At 45.8% G+C, this 11,765-nt stretch overlaps 1 protein-coding gene and 1 pseudogene across 1 annotated transcript; both read left to right on the forward strand.

Annotated features, from left to right (window-relative positions):
* The first annotated feature begins 7,142 nt into the window (after positions 1 to 7,142).
* LOC109940444 (protein THYLAKOID RHODANESE-LIKE, chloroplastic) lies at positions 7,143 to 8,767 on the forward strand. The gene is made up of 4 exons (XM_020539969.1): positions 7,143 to 7,178; positions 8,025 to 8,198; positions 8,290 to 8,472; positions 8,561 to 8,767. The coding sequence occupies exons 1-4, from the start codon at positions 7,143 to 7,145 to the stop codon at positions 8,606 to 8,608; spliced, it is 441 nt and encodes a 146-aa protein (XP_020395558.1). The 3' UTR covers positions 8,609 to 8,767.
* Positions 8,768 to 8,934: 167 nt separating this feature from the next.
* On the forward strand, positions 8,935 to 9,495 carry LOC103629469 (40S ribosomal protein S4-like; annotated as a pseudogene).
* The last annotated feature ends 2,270 nt before the right edge of the window (positions 9,496 to 11,765 follow it).

Raw genomic sequence — 11,765 nt, forward strand, 5'->3', positions numbered from 1 at the left:
ATCCAGGTGACGACGTTTCGCGCGCTCAGCCCGCAGCAGGGCGATCTCAGCACGAGCCCTACTCAGCTCGTCTAATGCATGGTCCAGCTCCGTGTTTAGCACGGCGGCTAGGTTGACTGTGCTGCTCAGCCTAGGATTGTCCTCACCAACAGGTGAAACAATCACGCCTCCTGTGCTGCCAGATGGACGACGGGGGTAATACTTCAGATTGCGACCGTCGGCTACCCCGCTGAGCACTGAGCAGTAGTGTGCGAAAGCGCACGTCGTGTGGCATCTTGCATGGCCGCCTCAGCCAAGTCCCGCTCAGAGATGGAATAGTGCTCTGAGCAGACCTCCGCACCTTGGAGACTATTCTCCGGACGGCGCACCAAGCAGGTCGCCTCCCAGCGGTCTGGGTAGACCCCGCGACTATGCTGGTAGACCACACAGCGATACTCGATAGACCAAGTACGCCGGTCAAGTGCCTGACGTAGCAGGGTGTCGAGCGCATTGTGGAAGTGACACCCGCGAGCAGCATCGCGAGTGATGGGTCAAGCAACCCATCCTTCTGGCTCCTCGTCAGCAGAAAAGTCGGTGTCGTGGCTCGAGCTGTTGTCACCACCTCCCTCGTCTGGGTCTCCTTCAGCAGCTACTCCAGGGGCTGGGGCGTCCAGTGGTGGTGCAGGGGGCGCCTCCAGAGGAAGCACGGGGGAGCAGCTCCTCATAGACTCTATCTCCTGCTGGAGCGAGAAAGAAGAGCCCTGCTGCTCCTGTCGTCGACGTTCCTGCTCCTCATGCAGGCGGTGGTGCAGCCTCTCCAAGTGACTGGACTGACCGGCCACGGGACGGCGAAGCGGACACTCCGCGAGACGAGAGGGTAAGAAGGGGATGACAGACTTCCGTGCGGTGTGTCTAAGACGAGCCATCTACAAAAGACACCGCAAGCAAAAGAGTGAGAACAGAACTAGTATGACCAGCAAGTAATGAACCATAAATAAATGAAGGATTAGAATAAAACACAATTTTCAGCAAGGTATAATATATAGTATAACATAGTTTTGGGTCGATATGACCAACTTTTGAAGGGATATCAAAGTCAAGGCAGGGACAGAGGTCTATAATCCTTAGAACGACCATTCTACTCTAGGTTAGCGGTCCTACAGTCAGCACGGCTCTGATACCACCTATGTCACACCCGGTTTTAGAAGGCAAACCGAATGCGAACCATGTACGTGCTAGGATCAGCAATTCACATACACAGCAGTTACATAACATGGACATCATCACACAGTGCTCAAATAATATTAAAAAGGGAGATAATAGTCGATTACATCATAAGTCTGAGACATCCACATAGCCTTTACAATAAATCAAAGTGCGGAAAAGAAACATAGATAAATGTGGCCTTCACAGGCAGCCGACTGGGGGTTGCCGCTAACCCATGCCTAGAACTCGTCGTAATCTTGGAACTCCTGGAAGTCTCCTTCCACGGCTTCATCTTCGCCTGAGCAGTGGTTGCAATGCTGACAACCTGAGGATGGGGGTTGGTGTGTAGAGCAAGGGTGAGTACACATCAACATACTCAGCAAGTATCCTGTTTGGCTGTAGTGGACTAGCTTTATGTGGGGGTAAGTCAAACAGTTGTTTTTAGTTGGTTAGATTATTATTACTAGTAGAGAAAGCAAAGTTTTAGGATTAACCCACGTTATTAACTCAAACGTACTCCTTTCCAAACGGAAAGAGTACCACTTACCATTACCAGAGTCAAAACCAAGAACCATCAATCTCATTGCCACCTGCAAACCGAACATCTCTGATCAAGTACCACTAATCACTGGAGCTCCCTTGGCCGCTCATAACCGCGAGCATGGCTGATATATCAGTTTCATAACACTCTGTAGAGGTTGTACACTTTACCCATGAGACGTGATTCCCTTTTTGCCTCGGGTTGTACGGACCCTTGAACACTCCCAAGGTGAGTAGGCAGGGTCTCACTACGTAGCCTTTACAAAGATTCCCCGGGGCTGTAGCCGCCCGTTAGGTTTCCTAAATGCACCGCACTCCTCCCCAAGGGGGCGAACCCAAGCTTGGCAGAGCGAGCCGCATACACCGAGCCACATTGACGGCACGACGGCTAAGCGAACTACACCCCGGTTCCTCTAATTATTCAGCTAAGGGCACCCCATTCCACCCTCATGGTTGCACTGTTTTCTCGGGCGGTCATCCAACAAACAGGTCCTTACGGAGAGGCACTCGAGAAACTGCTCGAGCCCCCTTGAAGGTCGCAAGTATAACATCATAATAAAAGAGGGGAAAACAGCGTATCATTGATAATTCTCATCATGTTCATTGATTAGAGTTGAGCAATAGCATAAGACTAAGCAATAATGATCCAACCCAAATAGGTAAACAAAGACATTGATAACAAAAAGCTAGTCAATCCTTAGGTATCAATGTGTAATGCGGGAGGTGAATTAAAGTATGTATAGGACAGAGATAGGTCAAGGGACACTTGCCTCCACCAACTGACTGCTGCTCAGGGGCTTCTCCTGCGAGTTCTTCGGACTCCTCAACCGGATCGTTCTCTATGCGAGCGCAAACATACATACATCCATCCATTCGAATTAGGAAACAAACAGTACACCATACAAGAGAACAAATAGATTAAATATGCATAGAGTATGACATACGATATTGCATTGGCCATGGTTAGAAAGAGACGGGGGGAAGGTCTCATAGGGGTTAAAGTTTATACTCGAGGCGTATTACGGGTAGACGCATAACTAATCGTTATGTGTTCTAGTTCCACTTAGCTCTAACAAAAAGGATTAGTCACATGCACTAATAGGATCATAACCATTTTCAGTTGGTCAACATTAAATAAGGTGGATGATTAACTACATGAATTACCTAACGTAACCAATTTCCAACTTGAGTTTCCATTCATTAATTAAATAACGCGATCACTACGCATGGAATACACACGGGGGGTAGACGGGCACGTCTAGGGGGTAGACAAGCGCGTCAAGGGCACGGCGAGCCGTGCCAAAGCACTGTGCGCATCACGCGAGCACGCACACGCACGGCCGTGCTGACGCGTCGTGAACGGGTCGTGCACACGCTCGGGCCGAGCTGCGCACGCGCTGTGTTGCGCGCCGCGGGCGACAACGAGGCCATGCCGAGGCCGACAGTGCGGGGCCGCGCGCTGGCCGAGCTCAAGGCCGCGCGCCATGGGCACGCCGGGCCGAGCTCAAGGTCGCACTAGGCCAGCACGCCGCGGTCGCGCCGGGCAGGGGTGGGGAACGCCAAGGCGGGCGGGGCCGAGCCGCCATGGCCGGCAAACCAGGCCGGGCCACGGCCGGGCGAGCCGCGCGGGGAGGGCGCCGCGCCGGGCGGGGGAAGGGGAGCGCGCTAGGGGGGGCAGCGCCGAGGGGCACCGGGCCACGGCCGCGCGCCGGCGAGCCGGAGCCGCGCCGCGCCATGGCCGGACGGGGTGCACGGGCGCGCGAGGGGGAGGCGCGTCGGGCGGGGCGGGCTACCGGGGGCGGGCGGGGCCGGCGAGCGCCGAGGGCGGGGTGGGGCCGCGCCGGAACGCCGCGGGCAAGCGGGGCCGCGCCGGGACGCCGCGGGCGGGTGGGGCCGCGCCGGAACGCCGCGGGCGGGCGCGACCGCGCCACGGGGAGGGCGCCGGCGAGCGCTGGGGAAGGAGGGGGGAGGGGAGAGGAGAGAGGAGGGGGGAGGGGCTTACCGCGCGGGGGCGAGCACCGGCGGCGGTGGTTCGGCGAGCGGGGCAGGGGAGCGGGGCGGGTCGGGCAGGGGAATAGAGAGAGGGGTTTGGGGAGGAGTAGAGCCTGACGGGTGGGACCCGTAGGGGGGCGGGGCGGTTTCCAACCGCCGTGCCGAGGGCGCGGCGTGGGGAGTGGGGGGCCGGCTGGGCCGCGCTGGGCCGCAAGGCCAGCTGGGCCGCCGCGGGGCCCACAACGGGGAAAGGAGAGAGAGCGGGGGAGAAAGGCCGGCTGGGCCGGCTGGCCAGCTGGGCCGCGCGAGGGGGGCAGCTAGGCCAAAAAGGGAGGAGAGGGGGAAGAGGAAAAGAAAAAGGTTTTCCTTTTTCTAAAACCCATTTTCTAGATGAATGCTTTCACAATTTCAATTAATCAAAATAAATGCATGGTTCGGTATGGTGCAGCAAACAAAATAAAGTATTTTAGGGTTTTGCTTTACACGAGATCTCAAGCCGAATCCCGCTATAACTTTGGAAAAGATCAAGGCTTAGCAAGGGGAAAAGAAAAAAAGAAAGGGTAACGCCCAAATTTTGGCGAGTGAAGAAAAGGAAAAAAATTCAACTCCAAAATTCGGGGCGTTACATCATTACACATAGCTCCTGGTTTGCCCTAAGAAGGCATGTGCACTACCGTCAATTCGAGATACATCTATCTCCCTTTAGTCCTATCCACCTTCCTTTATGCCTTATTTGTTCATGTCATCTTTAAAACAAGAATAACTTGAATGTCATATTTATATTAATTAACACTACTAGAGATATACTTATTTAAGACGCACATTTTAAGACGGATATCAATGCATTTTGTAGAAGCGTCTTTTATCATATGGTCATGAGTAAGGTAAGACGGTTGGTTGGAGATCCGTCTTGAATAAAGAAGTGTTTTAAGACAGTTACATCATAAGAAATGTCTTATATTGATTTAAGACGGATTGTTATTGAAACTCGTCTCAAATAAATATATCTTTTGAGTCATTAAGATTGCAAGAATTGTCTTAGATTTTGGTTAGTATATTAGACACTTTTATATATGAAACCATCTCAAATAAAGATATTATTAGAGTCGTATAGACTATAAAAAATGTATTAGATGTTAGTGAGTACACTAGATACTTCTAAATACGAAACCGTATTCGTATGATATTTCTGGTACGGCGTATTGTGAAAAAACATAGTAAATAGTGAATTCGGCTTAGTTTGATGATATATATGATACAAAATGTAAAACTTATCTCTGCAACTTGATATTGATGGTAAAATGAATCCACATGTGACTCGATCATTAATGTGTCACACAACAGACCTAAGTCATCATTTTGTTTTAATTCCTATCATTTATGTAGCAAGGGGTTTAGGAAGGTATATACATCCTATGTTGAATATATCAGTGCTTTAACATTTACATTGTCAAACTCTAAAAACCCAGCCACTTCAAAGATTCAGAATAAAAAATCCAGCATCTAAATAATTCCTTCTTTCTTCTAATCTCTTTTTATGAAAAGGCCATCGGCTTTGCCCTCGAGAGGCTATGCCAGGGACGAGTTTCTCGCTCGAGAAACACCGGTTACCGGTAGAATTTCTCGTTCTCGCTACTGACCAGGAAACGAAAACAGATTTGATTTTCAGTGTATTTCGATTTAGAATTTAAAAATATAAGAGTTAAATTTTGGTCAACAAAATAGTATAAAAAATGTAAAACGAAAATGCAAACTTTCCTAGGTGCGACGATGTTGCAAAAAAACCCTAGCTGATTTTATGAAAATACAAAACGCTCCTCCGCATCTCAAACCCTAGCTTCTCAGATTTCCTCACCCCTCATCTCTCCTCCCGTGCCGTCGCCTTGCATCGTCCTCTTCCTCCGCGTACCGCCGCTACCGCGACCCCCCTGCCTGCTCGCCTCCACGGCCACACGGAGGCCCCCCATGATGCTCTCGGTTCTCACTCCTCTCTATTTCATGTGTTGTCGCCCTGCCCCATGGTCTTCTTCCTCGTGCCAGCACCGGCCCTATGCCCCCTCCTTGCTCACCTCCATGGCCTCGCGGAAGCGGACCTTGCCGCGAGTGGTTCTCAGTTCTGCTCACCTCCTCCTCTCTCCTTTCAGGATATGTGTTGCCACCGCCGGTGTCGCTGGCGCCGGCCGTCCATGCAACCCAGACGCGGGAGGGCAACACGTCGATGCTGGCCGGAGCTGCATAAGGTGTCGCTACTGGAGCAGCGGACGACGGTGAAGGCGCTGCAGCAGCACCTGGTGCTGGCGCTACACTACTTCTTCCCCATCTTCTACAAAATCAAAATAACAGGTACTTGTCACGATTTCTACTGTGTTTCTTTGAGGAATTCACTTTTCTATTTGAAGAACATCACTAATCGAGTTTATTTTTCTTAGTTTCAAGTACCAGATGATGCAAGGCTTTCAGCCAGAAGTGTAGCTATTCTCTGAAATCTTTGCCAAAAGGTTAATTTCATTCTGCCTTGCATGCTACCTGTTTAGCATGATCGTTAGTTTATTCGCTAACAAAAAAACTTTGCTGAATGGGTGACTTCCTTCTGAGAAGACTGAACTGAATAATTATGTCAAAGTTGTTTCAATAGTTTGGCCTAATCAGTATTGATCTGTGGTGTCTAGTCTACAGGTTGTACTATATGGTTGATTATTCTGATTTCGGGCTTGGTTAGTCTAATGCTCGTTGAGTGCTAAGTGTCGTTGCATAATTATCTTTTGAGTGGAATAGTTCACCCTATTCACAACAAGTGATGTATCCTTATACAATTTTTTTGAGCCACTCTGCTGTTGTGATCAAATACTGCAATAAGCTGATTTCTAGAGAGGTGGACTAAAACATTAGCAATGGCGCTTGCTTCTGCCAAGGATGGACAATAACCTATTTTTCCAGAGATGATAGGTTAATAGCAAGTTAGCAACCTAGATAAACCATTTTAAGAGTTTGTTTGAAACAAACATTTAGGGAACAAAATCAGTACCTCAAATAAACCATCCGTAGAAAGATGGTGGGGCTTTGCTCAGCCTGAATTTTTTATAGGTGCTACAGGTGCTTCTTGATACTAAAGTAGTGCAACTGATTGTGAAGGGATAATCCTATAAATTCAGGTTGAATATTTCTTGCATGTAACCTAAAACTTCTATGCTATGATCTTTCACCCGCATATTGTCAACGAAGAGCAAAGGTGCGATTTTGGTTGGCCTAAAATCATACTAGAAAAGTGTGCTGCTTGGTCTACAAGACAAACTATATTATTCATGTATCGATGTGCTTCTTACTGTGAAATTACAGTGATAGGTGATGGTGACATGGTGCAGCAAAAACTTGAAGAGGTCGACCAAGACAGGTGCAGGATAATACCAAGTTTATCCTATGGGCCAATGGGGATCAGGAATAAACAAAAGTGTTGCAAACTTGTATGCTCTTTACCCACCTCTGCTCTTCATTTTCTTTGCTTCAGTTTGGCCCAACAGTTTAAGCCTCACATGAAATTTGATAAATGTAATCCTCACATTTGAACCATAGTAGTGCAGTACCACAAGAATAGTTTCATTCATTATCTGGACAATACTGGAACAGGTAGGTCCAACATGTTATTCTTCGATGATATTCATTCTTTTTTTGGTGTAGGGGCTTTCATGAAATAACTTTTGACCACTTATGTTCCTTTTCCAAATATAAATCAGTTAGAAGTGGGTCTTGGCAATAATTAGCTCATGACTATTTGTTGTTGGCCCTTTGGCTGCAATTTCTGAATAGTTTGATGTGAAGGGACCTTGCTGAGCTTTGTGTACTTGATTTCTGAATAGTTTGGAGAAAGGATTAAAATCTACCCTCACTAATTTTTTAGATGCCCCTTAAAACTGATTTTGAGGAGTTATTTTCTAGGGAGCTCTTGGAGATGCTCTTATTCCTATTGGTACGGAGTAATATGTATAGTGTGTAATTAAAATGGCCTTTATATGGTATTGAACATTTCCCACAATAATATGTAATCTTTCCATGAATTGTTTTTCGATATGTGGTATTATTAATTGGCAGTGCTCCTAGACATTGCACATCCATTTCCTGTGAAATTACTAAAAGATTGTCGGGAAGTGGCAATGGGACTGTTACTGATGAAATTTTATGAGAATTATTGTTTTCGAAGTAACTTCTTTCTGTACTTTTTTGCCAGCCAACATTGTTTTCCATAGAAAATGGTTTTTGAATATTCATGGCAAAAATTTATGGTTTACGAAATTCCTTCATTTCATCTACAGGAAATCAGGCAGGCTCTACTACCTTTACCTGGCGATGCTAAAAGCCAACCAGCACTAGCAACAACGACTCAAGTTGCTGCCACACAAACAACTGCACCAGCAGAGGACGCTACCGTAGAAGCCACCACGGAATCAGATCCTGCAATGCCAACACCTCTTTCACCTTATACAAATGTCAGTGTAAACCTTACATTTATAACCACTGCACAAGTGAGCCTGAATGCCCATGCCATACTCATTACTCTGCAATTGGAATTCCATGCAGTACCCAGATCTCAAACCGCCATCAACCCCTATGCCACCGTCAGTGGAGTCTGAAGTCGAGACGAAGGCTGGCAGCACCATGACTGAAGGACCAGCAGTGGTCAATTCTGCACCTATAGCAGACGCTAGCACTGGCTCATCTCCTGTCAATACTAGGCCCAGACCTCAGTCACCATACCCTAATGTCAGTGTAAACCTGAAACTTCTTAGCCATCTGCATAAAAACACCGTTTGCATCAGGTTATGCTCATCATTCTTTGATCTGTATGCAGTATCCAGATTTCAAGCCACCATCCTCGCCTTCGCCGTCAGCACCTTAATTTGGCAAGAGTACAAGAAACCTGGTCTAGAGGATATTAAAGAAGTTGAGTTGTTCATATGGAGCCGACATCTCACCAGAGGTGTATGTTATATTATGTGCGTGACAGTGTGGCTAAGTCACTGTGGCGAGTTTTCTGCAACAGTAAATATATGAGGATGCGAAGGTTAGCTCAATTCTCTTACACACTATCTCTCATTGTTCTAGTTGAGCATGATGATCTTGGTAGCTGTGTGAGGTTGCTGGTTTTCATTAGTAGATCTGTGTACCTTATCCTTGCTATATTGTCCATATATGCTGTGTGCATGGAAGTCTTGCATTGAAAATGCCATGTGCTACAATCGTTAGGACTATTAATAGATGTTGCTATGTATATCTATACATTTACATCGCTGGAAATTCCCATGCCCTTTCATAGTACGTCTGTGAAATGCTCACTGCTTTTCTATTGGTTTGTGTGCAGTTCAAGCTCTGCAAGGTGAGGTCTGTTCAGTTTGGCCAGAAAGGCATCCCCTACCTCAACACCTACGATGACCACACTATCCGCTACCCCGACCCGCTCATCAAGGCCAACGACACCATCAAGATCGATCTGGAGACCAACAAGATCATGGACTTATTCAAGTTAGACGTCGCAACATGGTCATGGTGACCGGCGGGAGGAACACCGGGCGTGTAGGAGTGATCAAGAACGGGGAGAAGCACAAGGGCAGCTTCGAGGTCATCGACGTGCTGCTTGGAGCTTTTTGCTATGTCTAGTTTTCTCCTATTTGTTGTACAGAAAAACATAGAATGGAATTCAAATTTGGTGGTCGCAAAAGTGTGGAGACTTGAATTTATATAAAGTTAGGCTTAACATTAGTGCAAACAGTTGTATTTTAGTTTAGATTTAGAGTACACTTATGTATGCATTGTTTGACAATGCTTATTTATGATATATTGAATGGTACTTATTTATATTATATTAATTATAATGTTGTTCAATATATGTGTATGTATATTTCTCTTTCAAATTATTATAACGTGATGTGTGAAAAAATGATCATAAATTGAAGAATGTACTGTCGTGTAAGTCATTTCGTTTAAATCTTAATAAGACGGTCACCAAAATGTCTAATATCAGTCTCCTAAATAAGACAGTTTCTAAAACGTCCATTTTTAGTCACCTAAATAAGATGGTTTTCCTATTGTAATCGTCTATTATTGTAAGATATTCTAGACAGTTTGATAAATAATTTATGACTTATAATGTTTGTATTCTCTACGGTTCTTTAGAAGCAGTGTTTTAAACAAAAACCTAATTCAAGACGGTTTATCACAAATGATTTAAACAAATACCTTTTTCAGACGGTTATAAATTAAAAGTTGTGTTATATAATATCTTTTAAGATGGTTTATAAACATCTTAAATGTGGGACATCTTTTACGACTCCATCAAATTTGGACACTTCATAAGTGTCTTAAGAACTGAAAATTAACCGTCTCATATAACATGTTTTGTAGTAGTGTAAGCTCAAACGAGGTGACAATATTTATTTCAATTCAGTTTAGCTCTATTTAAGGATAAATCAAATGGCACATTTATTCTGAAGCCCACGGAACCAATAAAAAGAGCTAATAATTGCATATGATATTCATTGCTTTGAAAATGTGACTGCATCGGTTTTAGGAATTGGGATTCAATAATACAGTGATGCATTCTACATTTCTAGGTAGGCAAAGGAATTTAGTCCATGTGGTTGTTCATCGAAGATCAGACTGTTGTGACTTTGTGTTGGAAAATTAATATGGCCTAAAATTAATTTGATAATGCATCATAAAATGAAAAACCCAGATCTACTGGCAGATAATATCCACGGCATTAGAACAGAACAGATCTGAACTAACTCAACAAGATAAACTCAAAAAAGAAGAATCAACAACGGATCTAACCATAAGACCGTCATTACAACAAACTGAAATGCAGATTTACTCACAGTGATTTCCATGAGTTTTGTAGAGGAACCCAAGCGGACGTGCGCGAAGCACTTCCCAAAAACTTGATTCGCCGGCACCCGTGCAGGTCGTCGAAACGCCGTCGGTGGTTCGGAGACACCGCTCTCCCTTGATCTGTTGCATGACAGACAAAGGGACGGTAACGCAGAGAAGCGACGACATAGAGAATTGAGAAGGAGAGGATGAGTCGGTTGCTGTTAGCCCTTGTCCTCTGACTGAAAGACGTTTGTCCTTTATAGACAGGCCGCCGCAACCCCTTGATTTGATCTGCTAAATTTTAGGAACCGCCCCCTGGAATATCTTTATGTGCAACCGCCCGGAGATCTCGCACGTAAAGTGTGAGTCCGTTACTCCTGGTTGACGTGCCAATATAGGTGTGATATTTGATAACCAAATAAACAAAAGGCAAAAAAATAAAGGATTTTTTAAATTGGTGCCCTTAGTTTTGGTGGTGTGCTCACCTATACCCTTAGTCGTGTTTTTTGCTCAGCTGTGCCCTTCTGTTCTATAGCACTGGAAGGACACAGCTGAGCAAAAAACACGACTAAGGGTATAGGCGAGCACACCACCAAAACTAAGGGCACCAATTTAAAAACCCAAAAATAAACTGTCGTAGTCACAAGTCACGCGATAAATAACGCGAAAAAACGCAAAACGAGAGCGGGCGCGCGTGTGTGGCAGCCTCCATAGCCCTTTATTTGTTTCATGTGAAGAGTAGGAAGCACTCCCACATATAAGCTGGTTCTCTCCTACCTAGATGGGCAATATGGGACTAAAGCCCCATGCCATCTCTACACACCACCTTGGCTTCTTTATTGAATTGGGCCACACACTAGTGGGCCTAATTACAACAATCCCCACCAAAGCCAAGGTCTCCAATTGACTAAATCTCTAAGCTTTCATTTACCAGCTTTACAGTGCAGACCCGATACGGGTTGAGCTACACCTTGCAGTACATGATTCACCTCCTCATGACTTTGCAATGCACAAAGCCTTGAATTGCTAGTCTTGTATAAGTTGGTTTCACCTATAGGCATCACCGATACTAGGCCGCCTAAAGCCATGCCTCTGATTGTCGCGTTACGGTCATGCTCCCGTGTCTTTTAGTAAATTTATTTGAGATTACACACATCTCATAGACTGCGACCTCATAGTCAAACTCA

This window comes from Zea mays, chromosome 6 (genome assembly GCF_902167145.1).
Source record: "Zea mays cultivar B73 chromosome 6, Zm-B73-REFERENCE-NAM-5.0, whole genome shotgun sequence".
NCBI lineage: Eukaryota > Viridiplantae > Streptophyta > Magnoliopsida > Poales > Poaceae > Zea > Zea mays.